This window comes from Notolepis coatsorum (assembly GCF_963971535.1).
Source record: "Notolepis coatsorum genome assembly, chromosome: 2".
NCBI lineage: Eukaryota > Metazoa > Chordata > Actinopteri > Aulopiformes > Paralepididae > Notolepis > Notolepis coatsorum.
This window is the reverse complement of record NC_140166.1, coordinates 215,652,691-215,674,940: the sequence shown is the minus strand read 5'-3', so window position 1 is coordinate 215,674,940 and position 22,250 is coordinate 215,652,691. Positions and strand designations below refer to the sequence as shown.

Here is a 22,250-nt window from a genome sequence, read left to right as displayed (position 1 = left end):
AACAATAAGTAGTAGTAGTAAGATCAAATCAAATATAAAATGAGGTAAGATAAAATAGTCAGTTATTTACAGAAAGTGTCTTGCGTATAGTCTATAGTGTATGTGCATGTCAAGGTGCAGCACGTGTGTGTGTGTGTGTGTGTTCAGGAGTGTTTTAAGAGGTGTGTGTGTTTTTGAATGGGGCTAATAGGGCAGATCCAACGTTTCAAATGTACTCTTACAGAGTCAAAGGTTTAAGTCAAAAGAACAGCGTTGTCCTATTCACCCATAAAATAACGAACAAAAAGAACACAAGGCTGAGTGACTCCGGTAGCAACAAGCAGAGACTGTCTGCAGGGAAGTGTGTTTACACTGTTCAGTCAGCTGACAAGACAGGCGGTAACCCAGCTTTATGTGTCAGCTCCTCCTCTGAAGCCCCGGGCCTCTCTCTCTCTCTCTCTCTCTCTCTCTCTCTCTTTCTCACTTTGTCTCTCTCTCTCACTTTGTCTCTCTCTCTCTCTTTCACTTTGTCTCTCTCTCTCTCTCTATCTCTCTCTCTCTCTCTCTCTCTCTCTCTTTCACGTTGTCTCTCTCTCACTTTGTCTCTCTCTATATATATATATATCTCTCTCTCTTTCTCACTTTGTCTCTCTCTCTCACTTTGTCTCTCTCTCTTTCACTTTGTCTCTCTCTCTTTCACTTTGTCTCTCTCTCTTTCACGGTATCTCTCTCTCTCTCACTTTGTCTCTCTCTCTCTATATATATATCTCTCTCTCTCTTTCACGTTGTCTCTCTCTCACTTTGTCTCTCTCTCTCTTACACGTACACACTCTCTCTGCCTCTCTCTCTATCTCTTACACACTATCTGCCTCTCTATCTATCTCTCTATCTCTCTCTATCTCGCTCTCTCTCTCTCTTACACTCACACACTATCTCTGCCTCTCTCTCTCTATCTCTCTCTCTCTCTCTTACACTCACACACTATCTCTGCCTCTCTCTCTCTCTCTCTCTCTCTATCTCTCTCTCTCTCTCCCATTATGAATCCCTGTCATTGGAGCCGCCTCCTTAAGCCACCAGTGCCACCACTCCAGGAAGTGGTTTGGTTGGTTTCTGCCACAGGTGGGTGGAGCAGTATGGGGGGGGAGAGAGAGAGAGAGAGAGAGAGAGAGAGAGAGAGAGAGAGAGAGAGAGAGAGAGAGAGAGAGAGAGAGAGGGGGAGGGAGAGGGGCAGAGAGAGAGAGATAGATACTGAGTACAAGGGGAAATTAAGAGAGAGAGAGAGACACTGAGTACAAGGGGAAAGCAAGAGAGAGAGCGAGAGACACTGAGTACAAGGAGAAAGCAAGAGAGAGAGAGAGAGAGAGACACACACTGAGTACAAGGGGAAAGCAAGAGAGGGAGAGAGAGACACACTGAGTACAAGGGGAAAGCAAGAGAGAGAGAGAGACACACTGAGTACAAGGGGAAAGCAAGAGAGAGAGAGAGAGAGACACTGAGTACAAGGGGAAAGCAAGAGAGAGAGAGAGAGAGAGACACTGAGTACAAGGGGAAAGCAAGAGAGAGAGACACTGAGTACAAGGAGAAAGCAAGAGAGAGAGACACTGAGTACAAGGGGAAAGCGAGAGAGAGAGACTGAGTACAAGGGGAAAGCAAGAGAGAGAGACACTGAGTACAAGGGGAAAGCAAGAGAGAGAGAGAGAGAGAGACACACACTAAGTACAAGGGGAAAGCAAGAGAGAGAGAGAGACACTGAGTACAAGGGGAAAGCAAGAGAGAGAGAGAGACACTAAGTACAAGGGGAACGCAAGAGAGAGAGAGACTGAGTACAAGGGGAAAGCAAGAGAGAGAGAGAGATAGAGAGACACTGAGTACAAGGGGAAAGCAAGAGAGAGAGAGAGACACTGAGTACAAGGGGAAAGCAAGAGAGAGAGAGAGAGAGAGAGAGAGAGACACACACAGAGTACAAGGGAAAGCAAGAGAGGGTTTGGGGGGTAGAGAGAGAGAGAGAGAGAGATAGATACATTATGAAGCAGACAATGTAATGACCGATACAGATAAATGTAAATAAGGATGTTTGAGGAGGTGGGAGGAGTGAGGTGTGAGAGGTGTGTTTACAGGTCATCCTCGGGCCAGCAGCGGTAGGCAGACGACACCTTCAGTGACACACAGATACCTCCACACACAGAGACACGTCACAGCGGCTAGCTAAGGGTGTGGGTTCCACTGCACGTCATTCTCTCTCTCTCTCAGCCTAAGCTGGGTGTGTACGCGTGTGTGTGTGTGTGTGTCCCAGGCCCCCGGGGAGCCTCCTCAGCCGGTGGTCGGGTGTGACTCCGGGCCCCCCCCCTGCCCCCTCCACGCCGGCCTGCGGCGGGCCGCCCAGCTGGAGGTTTGGCTGGAGAGAGCGCAGCGGAGCCTGGGACTCCCGTCCGGCATGCAGGACAGCAGCGTGGAGCGGCAGCTCGTGACATGTCAGGTATGTCGTCGGCGCTGCAGACCGGGAGCCCTTCGCTCCCTCCAGGCATGTCTAGAGATAAGAGCACCTGTAGCTCTGTTTTTAGATTAGAATGTGTTTAGCATATTCTGTTACCTGTGGTGTTAGGGTCTCCAGCGACCCGTTTCAAGGTTATAATATGTAATAACTACCATGTAGTTGGCTTTATGATATCCCCCACAACACATACTGTATATAAGCACAGCAAAACGAAATGTTTCACCATTTAGAAAATTTTGAAGGTATCTGCAGAAAAAAAGGTATGACTGTGATGTTAGGGTCATTCTTGACCCAGCAAGGTAAAACTGTACTATACAAATACTAAATATAAATAAATAAAATAATAATAAATATTCAAAAAAATAATGCAGAAGTTATGTTCTAATATTGTTCTATTATAGTCAGAAAACATTATTATCTATGGGTTTCACATTTAGTATATTATGATTGAACAACCTAATTTTCATCTTAAAAATAAGGGACATGATGCGTCTCGGGGGCCATAAAATCTAATTACAATGGGATTATATGGTTATGAATGCATATAATGTTAGTTAGGATGTAGTATTAACTATATTGAGTGATACTCCTTTCTTTTTAGTGGTCAGGACTGAGTTAGACCCCGGGTCAACATTGACCCGCTAACAACGGTCAGTGGTGCCAATTCCTAACACAACATGAGGGTTAAAGGAACACGCCAACATTTTGGGAAATGAGCTGACCGTCTTCTCCAGAGAGAGACAAGAAGATAGAGACCAGTTTCCTCTCTGTGCGTTCAGTAGAAAGCTATCTGGCTGCACGTTAGCCTAGCTTAGCACAATGAATGGAAGCGGACAGTGCCGTTTAGCCTTCGGGAGAGGTGTTAGTTGGACAATGCCTAGGCTAACCGGCACTGTCCGCTTCCATTCATTGTGCTAAGCTAGGCTAACATGCAGCCAGATAGCTTTCTACTGAACGCACAGAGAGGAAACTGGTATATATCTTCTTGTCTTTCTCTGGAGAAGACGGTAAGCTAATTTCCCAATATCTTGGCATGTTCCTTTATACGGACGATAACACCGATGGAGGCCCGAGCTGCAACAGGAGCCCAGTATATAGTGAGACACGCTGGGTTTTACCTACATGCTACACTTATGTTATATATTATCCTCAACGATGGGCGAAGAACAACAACCTCCTATTGTTGACACATAATATAGTAATATAGTCCAAAAACAGTGAATTGTATTGGGTATCCGTAAAAAACGACCTGCTGCAGCTCTAGTATCTAAACTTGAATACATTTTGCATATTATATAAACTTTTTGAATAGTTAAGAGGTACTGGGCCCACATGCAAACAAACGACAACAACCTTAGAATAGGGAGTGTTGACCTGACACAATATAAGGTCTTGTGTCCTGATCAATAAGGAACGGTAATGATCTATGGTTACTGGTCAGGTACCGGTTTAAAGATACTTGATCAATAGATCACTGACCCTAAAAATAAAGCGGGTCATCAAAGTTCATCAGATGGAAAACACGTTTTTTTGTCTGTCGGGGAATCCTCTGGCGGCTTCAGAAGTGAGTTCACAGAGATCTCGCTGTATGTTTTGATGGATTGAAAACTTTATTAACAGATTGCAGAATAGGTACAATACAGTAGCCTACGGCTCAATACACACAATGTGTTAAGGGGATGCAGACCAGAGAAAGACTTTCGTCTTGTTTACATCAGGGTCCCCCATTTTCAATTCATCATAACATATAGGACATACAAATATGCGGTACTGTGTAAGAAAACGAGATAATAAAAAAAAATCCATCCGAAGGGGAAGAAACTGTACATTGGCGGGGTTTGGGTGGGTGGGTGGGGGGGGGGGGGGGTTGACATTTACCAGGGCCAGTTTCTAATTGCAGCCACCCGTAGGTGCTCTTTGAGAGCGGTTTTGAAGGAGGGTAGGGATTCACATTCCTTTACGGCTGAATTATTGAATTAAGGCAGAATCCAGTTTGATAGGCAAGAGAATGGTCGTAATTTGTCAAAAACACAACCACAAAACAGGCTCGCCGACAGAAAAAGGGATTGTTCAATACTCAGGGTAGTCATCCGGTCCAGGGTCAGTACACAAGGGGGTTTCTCAGCCAGTCCAGGGTCCAGTACACAATGAACACCTTCTCACCTTCACCTCTCCTCTCACTACCTCTCACCTCACACAACTCCAAATAACTCAATCTCTCAATACAACAACTCCAACCTCACCTCCGCTCAACTTACTCCTGACTAACCAAGTGGCTTTGTAGTGTGTGGGTCTGGGCGTGTGAGATGTGGGTGAACTAATGATGCGCAGGTGTGTTCTATCAGTACTAATCAGCTACCTAATTGTCTCTACTCCTTCCGTGGCAATAATATCTCCCATCCTTCACATATCCATGAGAGGGGGAGGGGGGGTGAGATCTGCCACAGTATCAGTATTCAGTAGTATGTCTGTCTAAAGTTCATTACCAGTCGACCGGTTTTAGATAAATCACGCACAGCGAGCAGAGTTCATTAACCGTCGACCAGTTTCACCGTTTATTGCTCTCCTCTACTCACGGCTGACAGGTGGCTGACTGCAGGTTCAGTTTCATTCGGCGTTGGCAAACGCAGTGCTGTTTGAATAGCCGTAGTGCTGTTGTCATTAGGGAGCAGATAACTAGGTGGTGTAAACAACGCAGGTCGGCTAACATGCTGCCTTGAGGGCACAGCGTGCTGCCGGGGGGTTGGCCAAATTGCCAAACAGGTGGTTTGTTTGTTTGTTTGTTTGTTTATTTACACATATAAAAACAATTACATATATAATACAATACAATCCACAAGGGATGTGTAGGAGAATTGCCTAAAAAAACCTCTAGGGGCTTGCATGTGGCATTCACCAGGAAGCAAAATTACACTGATATCATATCAACAAACACACACAAGCAGGTCTACATAGACACCGAAGCAGGCACCCATGCCATACGAGGTACAGGTATACTGGCTACTAACCAAGGACCCTACACCATTCAAACAGGCATACTGGCTACTAACCAAGGACCGTAACCATTCAAGCAGGCATACTGGCTACTAACCAAGGACCGTAACCATTCAAGCAGGCATACTGGCTACTAACCAAGGACCGTAACCATTCAAGCAGGCATACTGGCTACTAACCAAGGACCCTACACCATTCAAACAGGCATACTGGCTACTAACCAAGGACCGTAACCATTCAAGCAGGCATACTGGCTACTAACCAAGGACCGTAACCATTCAAACAGGCATACTGGCTACTAACCAAAGACCCGAATGGTGTAGTTACAACATGCTTCAAAGAAGTCATTGCTAGAAGGCATCCTAATATAACTTAAAAAATCAATGATCAAACAAACAATTTTTTCCACATCTAGCGTGACGTCTCCAATGTGGTTAAGGGTAGGGTTAAGGTAAGGGTTAGACTTACTGTATAAACCCCTTTTAAGGTGAAACAAGTGGGTACCTTCTAGCCAGGACTCTTTCCTAGGACACATTCCAACAAAACAAAACATTACAGACAGATAATGACATTTCTTTTGGCTATTCTATTGGCAGGCCACTGCTACTGAAGAGAGATAGGTGAAACACTTGAATCTAGGGTGAGCCAGGTGTTATCTGTCCAGGATTCACTCATGGCTGCCCCCCCCCCCCACCTAGAGTGTAACCTGACCCCTCCATTAAAGTTTCAAAGGTTAAACACGGTCCTGTGGCACGACAGACAGATTTGAATGAAGGCTTTGTGAGCGAACAACAAACCCAGCATCTGGGGATCAGGCCTCATTCAAATTTGTCTACGACCCTAAATCTGACCTCCTGGACCGTTCACAAGAAGTGCTCTCATGACTTCCTGTGTCTGTGTCGGGTGACATAGTGTTACTATGTTACCTTCTGAACCATTCAGCCCAGGACTCGTGGTGGATAGACCTTTTCAGACTATGACAACATCAATATTCTAAACCTTTTCAGCCCAGGACCCGGTGGTAGATAGACCTTTTCAAACGATGACAACATCAATATTCTAAACAGGCCCAGGTGTGTTTCCTGTTGCAGTGCTAATACTATAGCTGTACAGGAAATAAATAAAAGCTGTTTCCCTAGCAACGCAATTCCATTGAAAAAGGTCTATTCCAGGGTGTTATTAAACGGTGCTGTATTTTACCATCACGCATTTTGCCACTAAATAATCTCCCTCGCCTATATTACTACCCACTATGCTAATATGTCTTTACAACTATGCAGCCAACACTGCAGCCTACTTACAGTAAGGCGTATTACTGTCAGGTATTTGAATGGGAAGGCCACAGTATACACACACACCTCCTGTATAAAATAAGACCCTAAGGGCGTGGAGAAAAAACTGTGTACAGAAATATGACTACACCTACTGTATATATATAGGTATGACTATACCTATGACTAATCCAACCTACATGTGTATTCAATGTTACTGAAATGTGAGTAACGTGTGAGGATCATTAGGTAGTGGATGAATACAAACATACTGTGTAATGCGGTGCAGGGCAGGTATAGCTGGCTCCTCCACCACCTCTACACTGCTGTCAGTCAGCTGGGTCTCCTGTTGTCAGGTCGTTCACCTCGGAACCCTATCATTTACATCCTGGGATGTTTACGGTTTCATCCCTGGATGGAGGCGGATGAAAACACAAGACTCCGCAGTGTGACCTCGTCATAGCATTGTGTTTGCGCTGTAGGTCTGTAGACCTGAGTTTGTTATAATCTTCACAGGCATATTGTAGGGTTCATCCCTACATGAGTCTGGGTTTATGATGAATTAATTGGTGGAGGGATTAATGAATAGATTGATGGATGGATTAATGAATGGATTGATGGATGGATTAATGAATGGATTGATGGATGGATTAATAAATGAATTGGTGGATGGATTAATGAATATATTGATGGATGGATTAATGAATGAATTGGTGGATGGATTAATGAATAGATTTGTGGATGGATGGATGAATGAATGGATGGATGGATGGATGTTGGATGGATAGATGTTGGATGGATGGGTGTTGGATGAATGAATGAATTAATGGATGGATGGATGGATGGATTAATGAATAGATTGATGGATGGATTAATGGATGGATGGATTAATGAATGGATGGATGGATGGATGGATGTTGGATGGATGGATGGTCGATTAGCCGAAGAGGTCCTACTGCATTATTACATGTAGGATAACAAAAATATTACAGATTTGACTATTAGTAGACTAAGAATGTCTCTAGTCATGGACAGCCCTACTCCAGAGGTATGTTATTAATAGCTGGTCTCTGCTCTCCTCTCTCTCTCTCTCTCTCTCTCTCTCTCTCTCTCTCTCTCTCTCTCTCTCTCTCTCTCTCTCTCTCTCTCTCTCTCTCTCTCTCTCTCTCTCCCTCTAACCCTATCTCTCCCCCTCCCCTCTCTCTTTCTCGCTCTCCCCCTCCCCTCTATCTCTCTCTCCCTCCCCCTCTCTCTCTATCTCTCCCTCTGTCTCTCTCCCTCTCCATCCCCCCTATCTCTCTATCTCTCTCCCTCTCTATCTCTCCCTCTAACCCTCTCTCTCTCTCCCCCTCTATCTCTCTGTGTCACCCTGTTTCTCCCTCTCCCTCTTCCCTCCTCCATCTCTCCATACAACCCTTATCTCCCTAAAGCTCTACCCTCTTATATATGTGGTGTTTGTGTTTACTGAGGTTCCAGAGGAACAGGCGTCGTAATCCAGTTTATATTGTTATCCATCCTGACAGACAGCAGTTTATATTGTTATATCCATGTGTGTGTGTGTGTGTGTGTGTGTGTGTGTGTGTGTGTGTGTGTGTGTGTGTGTGTGTGTGTGTGTGTGTGTGTGTGTGTGTGTGTGTGCTATAGGTATACGCTCCTAGTTTACATTAATTGGTAGGCTGGTTTATGTACATAGATCTAGAGGACTGTTCAGTATCTGGTCTCTCAGTATCTGGTCTCTAAGAGGACTGTTCAGTATCTGGTCTCTCAGTATCTGGTCTCTCAGTATCTGGTCTCTCAGTATCTGGTCTCTCAGTATCTGGTCTCTCAGTATCTGGTCTCTCAGTATCTGGTCTCTCAGTATCTGGTCTCTAGAGGAGTGTTCAGTATCTGGTCTCTCAGTATCTGGTATCTCAGTATCTGGTCTCTCAGTATCTGGTCTCTCAGTATCTGGTCTCTAAAAGGACTGTTCAGTATCTGGTCTCTCAGTATCTGGTCTCTCAGTATCTGGTCTCTAGAGGACTGTTCAGTATCTGGTCTCTAGGTGGATTGTCCTTGTTTTCAAGAGTGATAATCTCATGTTCAGATTGACACCCATGTGTTTCTAAAGTTACGTTGGGTTTTGAATGGGTTTTATAGTCCTTATGGTCATGAAACCTACTCGCACATAGAGGACCATGTCCCCTTATGGTCATTATGGTCATGAAACCTACTCACACATAGAGAACCATGTCTCCTTATGGTCATGAAACCTACTCACACATAGAGAACCATGTCTCATTATGGTCATGAAACCTACTCACACGTAGAGGACCATGTCCACTTTCAACTCAAATAAAAACATGACCATCACAAGGTTTCTAGCTGATAGCAGCAGCAGCAGCAGTAATATGTAACTGTAACTGTAACTGGTGACAGGTCTTCAGTGTCTGGCTGCATTTACAATGTTTGTGTCCCTCGCTCGTTCGTATTTCCATAGCAAGGCTGGACATCAATAAATTATTCAAATGTGCATGCATACGGTGTGTGTGTGTGTGTGCGTGTGTGTGTGTGTGTGTGTAATGTGGATCCACTAGCGAGTGTGTGAATCTGTATGCCAATGTGTGCAGTGTATTAAAATGTAAATACATAATGTGCGTGTGTGTGTGTGTGTGTGTGTGTGTGCCTGTGTGTGTGTGTGTGTGTAGGAGATGTACCTGGAGATAGAGCAGCGGGTGCAGGGCCTGGGTGACCTGCAGTACCAGGAGGAACCGGTAGGAGGAGCTGCGGAGCTGCTCTCCTCCAGACTGGACCTCCTCAAGACCAGCCTGGTCACCTTCCAGGTGCTGCTGCAGGAGAAGAAGAACGAGGAGCAGACAGCCACCCTCAGCGCACAGACGCAGGAGAGGCAGACAGCCACCCTCAGCGCACAGACGCAGGAGAGGCAGACAGCCACCGTCAGCGCACAGACGCAGGAGAGGCAGACAGCCACCCTCAGCGCACAGACGCAGGAGAGGCAGACAGCCACCCTCAGCGCACAGACGCAGGAGGAGCAGACAGCCACCCTCAGCGCACAGACGCAGGAGAGGCAGACAGCCACCGTCAGCGCACAGACGCAGGAGAGGCAGACAGCCACCCTCAGCGCACAGACGCAGGAGGAGCAGACAGCTACCCTCAGCGCACAGACGCAGGAGAGGCAGACAGCCACCCTCAGTGCACAGACGCAGGAGGAGCAGACAGCCACCCTCAGCGCACAGACGCAGGAGAGGCAGACAGCCACCCTCAGCGCACAGACGCAGGAGAGGCAGACAGCCACCCTCAGCGCACAGACGCAGGAGGAGCAGACAGCCACCCTCAGCGCACAGACGCAGGAGAGGCAGACAGCCACCCTCAGCGCACAGACGCAGGAGAGGCAGACAGCCACCCTCAGCACACAGACGCAGGAGAGACAGACAGCCACCCTCAGCGCACAGACACAGGAGAGGCAGACAGCCACCCTCAGTGCACAGACACAGGAGGAGCAGACAGCCACCCTCAGCGCACAGACGCAGGAGAGACAGACAGCCACCCTCAGCGCACAGACGCAGGAGGAGCAGACAGCCACCCTCAGTGCACAGACAGAGGAGAGGCAGACAGCCACCCTCAGTGCACAGACAGAGGAGAGGCAGACAGCCACCCTCAGCGCACAGACGCAGGAGAGGCAGACAGCCACCCTCAGCGCACAGACGCAGGAGAGGCAGACATCCACCCTCAGCGCACAGACAGAGGAGAGGCAGACAGCCACCCTCAGCGCACAGACAGAGGAGAGGCAGACAGCCACCCTCAGCGCACAGACGCAGGAGAGGCAGACATCCACCCTCAGCGCACAGAACGAGGAGCAGACAGCCACCCTCAGCACACAGACAGAGGAGCAGACAGCCACCCTCAGTGCACAGACACAGGAGAGGCAGACAGCCACCCTCAGTGCACAGACACAGGAGGAGCAGACAGCCACCCTCAGCGCACAGACGCAGGAGAGACAGACAGCCACCCTCAGCGCACAGACGCAGGAGAGGCAGACAGCCACCCTCAGTGCACAGACAGAGGAGAGGCAGACAGCCACCCTCAGTGCACAGACAGAGGAGAGGCAGACAGCCACCCTCAGCGCACAGACGCAGGAGAGGCAGACAGCCACCCTCAGCGCACAGACGCAGGAGAGGCAGACAGCCACCCTCAGCGCACAGACGCAGGAGGAGCAGACAGCCACCCTCAGCGCACAGACAGAGGAGAGGCAGACAGCCACCCTCAGCGCACAGACGCAGGAGAGGCAGACATCCACCCTCAGCGCACAGAACGAGGAGCAGACAGCCACCCTCAGCGCACAGAACGAGGAGCAGACAGCCACCCGCAGCGCACAGACGCAGGAGAAGGTAGACAAACTACAGCAAACGACACAGATGTATAGAGACAGTATGTTGTATTGAGCGTTGATTATTCCCTCAGAGGGTGCGAGGTTTGAACTGCTCTCACACAAAGTGTCATACGTTTGAGCTGCCACTAGGGGCAGTGTGGCAAACCGTGAGTTGACTGAATGACAGAATCACATTGCCAGTCTGTGAGGATGTGGCCAAGGGGTGGAAGAATGCAGTCGGAGACAGGTTGTCATCACCCGGTGGTTGTTTTTTATTCTCTTTGTTATTTTGCTCCCCAGTGGTAAAAACGGGCAAAACCATATTTTAACATAATTCGATACCAAAAAAATACAAAACGATTAAACTTTCTATTAACAAAATCAACGACTAGGCCCTTGGCTACAGCCAGGTACTAGCTCCAGCACGGCTGTGTCTCGCTTCTAAGCCTGCTGCCACTCCCTTCTGAGAGGAGCTTCTATCCCAGGCTTTATCCTCCTACAGGGACAAACCAGAAACACAACAATCAATCAATTAAGCAATACAGACATTATTTCACAATTTAAATCATTCTGTACACATTGGATACATTATTCCCTACCGAGCTATCATCACAAAACAGTAATCAGTGTTTAGAGCACTTTAGAAGTCTATTCCCTTCTCATCATGAAAACCCCCCCCTGTACTCTAACACACTTGGTTCCTTCCAAATCTCCCCTCCAGAAAAGGCCCTGGCCCCTCCCAGTTCTGGTTGGGCAGCCAGAGATCATACAAGGAACCAAGTGGGAGCACAGACAAACGGTATTTATAAACAAATGTATGTACTTTAATTCTACATAACATGGTATGCTTTAAACAAAGGTGTCTGTATTACAAAACAACATAACAAAACAAACTAGGCCGAAGGCCTAAACTAAATGTTTGGCCGCATGACCACATGTGGGGAACAGGTCAAACCAATTAAGGCCCATGTGCATCCCTACTTATAGGGCATGGGATAGCCCCATGACACAGTCTATGATGGTTTACCTATATTTCACAATAGTCCTATAGTCACTTTCCCGCACCTACTCCCGAACTCTGCATGTGCAGATTGCCTGTGGAGTCTCTCTGGATTGTCTAGAGATCTAGGTTTATCAATCTGCGCATGCAGAGTTCGGGAGTAGGCGCGGAGAAGTGACTATAGCTCGGCCACGAAAGTGCCGATCAACTTGGGATTGGTCTCTCCGTGTTCAGGAGACTCGGGCGTATAAAAGTCTATTGGATCATGTCTCCAGCACCACCACAGCCGTTGCTACAACCACTTAACTCATTGACCGCCACGCTCTTTTCCCATCTTTACTTAACACATTGAGTGCCAACGACGAGATTAGTCGTGCTAACTCGCCATGCGTTGAGTGCCAATGACGAGTTTTCTCGTCTTTTAATCGTTATTTCTTTTATTAGCGATATCCATTCATTTTGCATCCATCCAGCCTGACGTTATCATTGTGAATGGGTCTGAGCTCGAAAAGGGAAAATACCGCTGCCTATCGTCTCCCGGATGGTATTGCACATCATTGGATTGGATTGGCTGGGGTTGTGCATCAGAAAAAAAGTCCGGTCCGGGGTTTTCCTAGCCCCTTTCGTGACTTTCGGTTTGCAAGCCTGTGGCTTTTGTGACCGGAGTCACTTGCCCACCCGCCCCGATCACCCAGTAGAGAAACGACCAAGCGCCGTCAAGGGGCTCGCGGTGTGTCAAGAATACATCAGATCTGAATTTCAAAGATACCCAGCGTACAATATGGGTCCAACACAGCTCCACAATGGGGTCTGGAAGCTTGCAGTTGCCAATAAACAGTTTAAAACATTGTTACTCGACGAGTGGTATTTACAGACCGAACGTCCATCTCCGCCGTTGGTGTCACAGCGCATGCGCACCATGCCGCGTTCACGTTACTGGGAAGAAGCGGAAGAACCAGCTTCCGACTGGGAAAAACCATTCACGTCAGCCTCCTAGTGGTAATTCCTACTAGGACATATGGGATTCTTTTATAGACCCCATATCTCCCACTTCGCGTCACGAATTGCGGAAGTATGGATGTGGGCGTTTCATCCATAGATATATATAGAGTCAAAGCGTGAAGCTTCCTAGTTGTAGCAACGAGATGTCCTCTGGTTCTTCCGCTTCTTCCCAGTAACGTGAACGCGGAATGGTGCGCATGCGCTGTGACACCAACGGCGGAGATGGACGTTCGGTCTGTAAATACCACTCGTCGAGTAACAATGTTTTAAACTGTTTATTGGCAACTGCGAGCTTCCAGACCCCATCGTGGAGCTGTGTTGGACCCATATTGTATGCTGGGTATCTTTGAAATTCAGATCTGATGTATTCTTGACACACCGCGAGCCCCTTGACGACGCTTGGTCGTTTCTCTACTGGGTGATCGGGGCGGGTGGGCAAGTGACTCCGGTCACAAAAGCCACAGGCTTGCAAACCGAAAGTCACGAAAGGGGCTAGGGTTTTCCCATCTCGGGCAAGCAGGATCGTGTTACCAGATTGACTGAGGACCCTCAGAGCAGCGTCGATTATGTGTTTCGGACTATAACGTTGGATCAATAAACGCGATCAATATTTGGAATGGCGATCAGGAATTGGATTCATCTTTTTGCAGAACATCTGATGTGAGGTACGGACTCTATTTTACCAGTATTGGGTTAATTAGATGTTTTTTTCTCAGCCATCGCAGCGTGTCTGTGTGTGTGTATGACGTTAGCGCTGACCAGGTCATGGATAATAGATTCTTCAGCCCGCTTCTCTAGCGTGCATAAGTACACATATACTATCGATAATCTAGCGTTTATTTGAAAACGATTCATAAATCAGCCGAAAAATGTGTTTTGTGTATTCCACTAAAGAGCTATTATCGCGGAATTTCTCTGGAATTACTAGAACTCTCCAAAACTATACTCATATTCAAAACGGTATAAAACAGAAATGTACCAATGAAAAAACAATCCGTTTGGTACATGTTGACTGCAAGCAAGTCATTGATAAGCGAGGGGTGTTTTAGACCCATAGCCATAATTTAAGATATAGTTTAAGCCTTTGCAAATTTCCCCGACCTCCCATTGACTTCAGTGCTGGCACTCTAGCCCATATATGGTCAAAGGGGCGTGGCACTCAATGTGTTAATGGCGCCAGCGTTATTGACCATTTTAGCGATGTTTGTGGACCCATCGCGTGTTCTGTATTATAGGTATGGAGACAATAGTGGCTCATTTGACAGGCATTGTTTATAGTCCACGACTGACTAACCAGTTCATTTCTATGTGTGCTATTCCATGCTAAACATCGCCCCTTTCCAAAATAATCCAGTCTTTTTTCATAGATCGCAAGATATGGCGCGTTATATGCAATATGCCCAAATCGTTCCGTTTGCTCGCCTGAAACCCCAAATACTTCCAAATCAAAGGTATATACCATATACATATGTGTCTTCACAAAATCATCAAGGGGGGGGGGGTCATTTTAACTCGAAACTGCGATCGTTACCAAAAGCATGTTTTAGGTCCGGTAAAATACACATAGAATTGCTCTGTCCTGATTCCCTCTGAGGGGGAGGAGTTCTTGCAGACACTCCCCACACTAAAGTGGCCCCACACTAAACTATCCCAGTTCAAAAGGTAGGCAATACTACCACCTGGCGGGATTCGATCGTCATTGCAATTCCAACGTAGGAAGCTGTGCCAGGGAGACCCAGGAAGCTCCGAGCGAGTGTTCAGAACGGGGATCAAAGGAAAAAGATCAATGGATCAAAACCCGAGAAAAGTCGGGTTTGGCGCTCAACGGGTGGCAACGAAACCCGACTTTTCTCGGGTTTGGCGGGCAAAGAGTTAATGTCAAGGCTCTCATCCACATTCATTCATTTTCTCGCCCTGCTCTCTCCTCCATGAGCTCAATGTAACGCGGAAGTGCAGTGGTCTATAGTTGGGTGGGGGTTTATCTTCAGTCAAGTTGTAATAGTTCACTATTTAATTATCTTGGGTCACATGGTTACGGTAGTTAATTACAAATGACATCTCTCCACCTCAGCGTTACTAAATGAAACACACCCATACTTACTTAATTACAGCTCAATGAAAGGATAAGGTAGCAGTCCCTATAAAACAAGGTAATTAACTGTAATTAACACAACGAGGATTCAATGTCCCCGATGACATCACCGGTGGCCACATTCAAACTCAGTTACTCTCGATAGCTGTCAAACCAAATGAATGTGTTCGCAAAACTGTTTAGAGTTGTTGGATGTGTGTGTGGCATTATGAGAAAAATAAATCAGCCTTGTTTTTTGGACCTTTAACCCCCAAGAGGAACTGTTTGTGAAGTGATGCTGTCAAGTCAAGTCAGCTTTATTTATATAGCATGTTTACAATGACTAAAAGCCCCCCAAAGTGCTTTACAGTAGAACACAATAAAAACACGTACAGTACAGTAACAAATAAAATGCACTAAATTACAGTAAATAAGTATAGCACACTAAGAAACAAGAGCAAGGTGCAATATAAAAAGAGACAAGAAGTAATCAAATAGATACAAAAAGTCCAGAGTAACAGCAAACGTAGTTGACAGGCGGCCGGCTAACTCTGATCAAAGGCCAGGGGGGAAAAGGTGTGTTTTAAGAAGCCTCTCTAGGCTCTGGGCAGATCTAATGTGGGGGAGGGGAGGCTGTTCCAGAGCCGAGGGGCTCCATCAGCGAAGGCTCTGTGGCCCCTGGTTTTGAGCCTGGTGCTGGGCACCTCCAGCAGCAGCTGGTCAGCAGACCTTATGGCTCTGGATGGGGTGTGGTGGTGGTCAGCCAGGTGCAATGGAGCCAGCCCATTCAGAGCTTTAAAAACAGTCACCAGTCATTTATAATCAATACAGTGTGAGAGGAGTTTTTGTAATGTAACATAAACATGTCTTTTTCTTAGTGAATACCAATTGTGATCTAGTTCCCTGGTTCTCAACCAGCGGGTCCCATGTGTTATCATCAGTTATCTTTGTTGCTTTTGTTATTTTTGTCATAAAGAACAATTGTCAGGAATGGGCGGGGAGGGGGTGCAGACACACATATCGCAGAGCGATGAGATAGGGTGGGGGGGGAAACACAAGAACACTGGATAATAGAAATGGGGAAACCCCTCAAAATAACTACCTGTGCCACTGCCTAGCTGTTGAAAAGAACCAGGAAACCAAAATAACTACAGAAAGAGAAAACCCTAGAAACATACGTACTTTAGACACTCCTCTACTACTGAGGGAAAACATGGAATGAACAAGCATCTGAACACAGGAAACCAAGCCTACTTACAGGCACTTTAATCAGGTGGCAATCAAGCCCACACAACTGCAATGCCGCATGGCAATAATTAACTGGTGTCTGGTGATTGACAGCTCACCAGAGAAAACTCAAAATAACTGGTGTCTGGTGATTGACAGCTCACCAGAGAAAACCCAAAATAACTGGTGTCTGGTGATTGACAGCTCACCAGAGAAAACCCCAAATACATCCATAACACACAGGAATAAACTAAAACCAAACCCACATAGACCGTGATCCATCACAATAATAACTTAAACACTATCTCGCTAGCATTGAACTGAGTGTGTCGTGACGTCCTGAGCAGAACCTGCACAACAGGCTGATAACCGCTGAACTAGGTCCTAAAGAACCTAATGTAATCCTATGTAATGTAACTAAGGTCAATATTGACGCCTGTCTGACACCACGGTGATGGTGCAATCTCTCCTCTGGTACCTCCCACAGACTCTTTCATAAAAAACATAATTAATTTCCCCAAGGGGATTAAGAAAGGAACTTGACTTTGTGCCCGGTACACTAATATTATTTTAAGAGACAGGAAGTCTTCCATATACTCAATACCCAAGTCAAAACAATGTATACGTATAAGTATATTTTCTGAAAGTATACTGCATACTTTGTTATACCTTTCATGTATTCAGAAAGTATACAAATGTTGTGTTGAATTTAAACCCCTTAGGTTGTACTTAATGCACTTAAGATGTGCTTAAGTATATTGAAATTGTGTTTTTGATGTATTTGTGGTTGCTGTTTGCTTATCAAAATTGTATATTTCTAATATGTTTACTAAAGTACAACATATCAGTTTTACATTGCAAGTAAAAAGGTAAATATGAGTAGAAATATACATTTCCTCCTGCACCCAGAGTGTTTATACTTATCATTAGATGATGATGATGATGATGATGATGATGATGATGATGATGATGATGATAATGTTGATGATGATGATGATGATGATGATGATGATGATGGTGATGGTGATGATAAGGAAGAAGAAGATGATGATGATGATGATGATGATGATGATGATGAAGATATGACTTTTCCTCACCATGTCCTCTTGTATCCCTGTCTCCTCACTCCACCAGAGGGAGGCTACACGCTCCTCCAAACCTCAACTGCAGCGCAGTGCCAGTGTTCAGGAGATGTTCTCTTCACCGAGAAACAAACTCCTCAGGCAGAACAGCATGCAGCAACAGAAGGTAACGCAGAACAAGAATACAAAGAGACTGAAATACTATAATACAAGAAGAAACAGAAAGTGTTTGTGGAGTGATTTGTGAACTGAAATGCTTTGGATTGCATATATTATCATCAGCAGTATTCACTCCGGAAGATGTCCGTGCGTCTCGTTGCATCGATACGGGTTATTGAAGCTAGCGGGTTTAACCCTTTCACTGCCACACTACAAAAGGTTAACCCTGGGGGCGGCTGGGTGGCGCAGCGGACTAAGCGCTCGTCACACACTGGTATCGAATCCGGCTGTCAGCGTTGCCTCCGGCTTGGCCGGCCGTCATACTGGCTCAATTGGCAGAGTCAGCGGGAGGGAAGCCGGTGGGGTGGTATTCTGGTCGTTGTAAACAGCGACTCCTACAGGTCGGTCGGGGCGCCTGCACAGCGAGGGAGGGAGATGGTGAAGGTAGTGTGACCTCCCACGCGTTACACTTCACCAATGAGAGTCCGTGCTGGCAGGTGAAAAAGATGCTGCTGGCTGTCTCCTATGTCTCGGAGGAAGCATCTGATAGACTTCAGGGTCTCTAGACCGACCAGTGGGGGGCACATGCGAGCAACGACCAGGAAGGGGAGGGGGGAATTGGCATAACGACAAAAAATTGGGATGGGAGAAAAACACAGAAAAAACAGGAGGAGAAAAAGTGGATACAAAAAATAAAAAAGGTTAACCCTTTCACTACCACGCTACAGAGGGTTAACCTTCTGTAGCGTGGTAGTGAACGGGTTATTCGCCGTGTGGCAGTGGAAGGGTTAACACGTTGGTAGCGTGGCAGTGAAAGGGTTAAAGGCCTTGTGTTGTGACGTGAGTCGTCCTCCTCCTCCCCGCAGGAGCTGGAGCAGGAGCTGAGTGAGCAGAGAGGCCTGACCCAGGCCATCGCCAGGCAGGGCAGCAGAGTGCGGCTCCACAGCCTGGAGCAAGAGGACGGCCAGCCGCCACGGTACTGATCACTCCTTATTAGGGGTGTAAAGGTACACGTATCCGTACCGAACCGAACCGTTTCAGTGGGTACCGTACCGTACCGAACGGCTGTGTAGTGTACCGAACGAATATATGTTAACCACTAACGACCGCCCACCGGGGGCTGTTTTTTTTCACAATCTAATATAATTATTATTATAATTTTCTTTTTTTTACACAAGTCGATTATTAATTTCAATATAGAATATTCGTTTGACAGCCCTACAAGTACAATTAGTTACGGCACACTACATCACCCCTGAGTGGAACATGGAAAGCCAAACTTTCCCCCAATGTACCGAAAACCCGTACCGAACCTTGACTTCAAAACCGAGGTTGTGGTTTTTGTGTACCGTTACACCCCTACTCCTTATAGATGCTTGTATAATGACCACGCTACTAATCACTCCTTATAGATGCTTGTATAATGACCACGCTACTAATCACTGCTTATAGATGTTTGTATAATGACCACGCTACTAATCACTGCTTATAGATGTTTGTATAATGACCACGCTACTAATCACTCCTTATAGATGTTTGTATAATGACCACGCTACTAATCACTCCTTATAGATGCTTGTATAATGACCACGCTACTAATCACTCCTTATAGATGCTTGTATAATGACCACGCTACTAATCACTCCTTATAGATGCTTGTATAATGACCACTCTACTAATCACTCCTTATAGATGTTTGTATAATGACCACTCTACTAATCACTCCTTATAGATGCTTGTATAATGACCACGCTACTAATCACTCCTTATAGATGTTTGTATAATGACCACGCTACTAATCACTCCTTATAGATGCTTGTATAATGACCACTCTACTAATCACTCCTTATAGATGTTTGTATAATAACCACGCTACTAATCACTGCTTATAGATGTTTGTATAATGACCACTCTACTAATCACTCCTTATAGATGCTTGTATAATGACCACGCTACTAATCACTGCTTATAGATGTTTGTATAATGACCACTCTACTAATCACTCCTTATAGATGCTTGTATAATGACCACGCTACTAATCACTCCTTATAGATGCTTGTATAATGACCACGCTACTAATCACTCCTTATAGATGCTTGTATAATGACCACGCTACTAATCACTCCTTATAGATGTTTGTATAATGACCATGCTACTAATCACTGCTTATAGATGCTTGTATAATGACCACTCTACTAATCACTCCTTATAGATGCTTGTATAATGACCACGCTACTAATCACTCCTTATAGATGTTTGTATAATGACCATGCTACTAATCACTGCTTATAGATGCTTGTATAATGACCACGCTACTAATCACTCCTTATAGATGTTTGTATAATGACCACGCTACTAATCACTGCTTATAGATGTTTGTATAATGACCACGCTACTAATCACTCCTTATAGATGCTTGTATAATTACCACGCTACTAATCACTCCTTATAGATGCTTGTATAATGACCACGCTACTAATCACTCCTTATAGATGCTTGTATAATGACCACTCTACTAATCACTCCTTATAGATGCTTGTATAATGACCACTCTACTAATCACTCCTTATAGATGCTTGTATAATGACCATGCTACTAATCACTCCTTATAGATGCTTGTATAATGACCACTCTACTAATCACTCCTTATAGATGCTTGTATAATGACCACGCTACTAATCACTGCTTATAGATGTTTGTATAATGACCACGCTACTAATCACTGCTTATAGATGCTTGTATAATGACCACTCTACTAATCACTCCTTATAGATGTTTGTATAATGACCACTCTACTAATCACTCCTTATAGATGCTTGTATAATGACCACGCTACTAATCACTCCTTATAGATGTTTGTATAATGACCACGCTACTAATCACTCCTTATAGATGCTTGTATAATGACCACTCTACTAATCACTCCTTATAGATGTTTGTATAATAACCACGCTACTAATCACTGCTTATAGATGTTTGTATAATGACCACTCTACTAATCACTCCTTATAGATGCTTGTATAATGACCACGCTACTAATCACTGCTTATAGATGTTTGTATAATGACCACTCTACTAATCACTCCTTATAGATGCTTGTATAATGACCACGCTACTAATCACTCCTTATAGATGCTTGTATAATGACCACGCTACTAATCACTCCTTATAGATGCTTGTATAATGACCACTCTACTAATCACTCCTTATAGATGCTTGTATAATGACCACGCTACTAATCACTCCTTATAGATGTTTGTATAATGACCATGCTACTAATCACTGCTTATAGATGCTTGTATAATGACCACGCTACTAATCACTCCTTATAGATGTTTGTATAATGACCACGCTACTAATCACTGCTTATAGATGTTTGTATAATGACCACGCTACTAATCACTCCTTATAGATGCTTGTATAATTACCACGCTACTAATCACTCCTTATAGATGCTTGTATAATGACCACGCTACTAATCACTCCTTATAGATGCTTGTATAATGACCACTCTACTAATCACTCCTTATAGATGCTTGTATAATGACCACTCTACTAATCACTCCTTATAGATGCTTGTATAATGACCATGCTACTAATCACTCCTTATAGATGCTTGTATAATGACCACTCTACTAATCACTCCTTATAGATGCTTGTATAATGACCACGCTACTAATCACTGCTTATAGATGTTTGTATAATGACCACGCTACTAATCACTGCTTATAGATGTTTGTATAATAACCACGCTACTAATCACTGCTTATAGATGTTTGTATAATGACCACGCTACTAATCACTCCTTATAGATGTTTGTATAATGACCACGTTACTAATCACTGCTTATAGATGTTTGTATAATGACCACGCTACTAATCACTCCTTATAGATGTTTGTATAATGACCACGCTACTAATCACTCCTTATAGATGCTTGTATAATGACCACGCTACTAATCACTGCTTATAGATGCTTGTATAATGACCACGCTACTAATCACTCCTTATAGATGTTTGTATAATGACCACGCTACTAATCACTGCTTATAGATGCTTGTATAATGACCACGCTACTAATCACTGCTTATAGATGTTTGTATAATGACCACTCTACTAATCACTCCTTATAGATGCTTGTATAATGACCATGCTACTAATCACTCCTTATAGATGCTTGTATAATGACCACTCTACTAATCACTCCTTATAGATGCTTGTATAATGACCACGCTACTAATCACTGCTTATAGATGTTTGTATAATGACCACGCTACTAATCACTGCTTATAGATGTTTGTATAATAACCACGCTACTAATCACTGCTTATAGATGTTTGTATAATGACCACGCTACTAATCACTCCTTATAGATGTTTGTATAATGACCACGTTACTAATCACTGCTTATAGATGTTTGTATAATGACCACGCTACTAATCACTCCTTATAGATGTTTGTATAATGACCACGCTACTAATCACTCCTTATAGATGCTTGTATAATGACCACGCTACTAATCACTGCTTATAGATGCTTGTATAATGACCACGCTACTAATCACTCCTTATAGATGTTTGTATAATGACCACGCTACTAATCACTG

At 44.9% G+C, this 22,250-nt stretch overlaps 1 protein-coding gene across 1 annotated transcript in view; it reads left to right on the top strand.

Annotated features, from left to right (window-relative positions):
- The window catches only part of LOC311223751 (uncharacterized protein), a gene marked incomplete at both ends in the record, with an annotated part of 318,597 nt that overhangs the window by 204,540 nt on the left and 91,807 nt on the right, over positions 1-22,250 (top strand). The window contains 4 exon segments of the mRNA XM_084308521.1: positions 2,273-2,455; positions 9,423-11,123; positions 17,539-17,652; positions 18,512-18,621. Coding sequence (XP_084164647.1) covers positions 2,273-2,455; positions 9,423-11,123; positions 17,539-17,652; positions 18,512-18,621 — 2,108 coding nt within the window.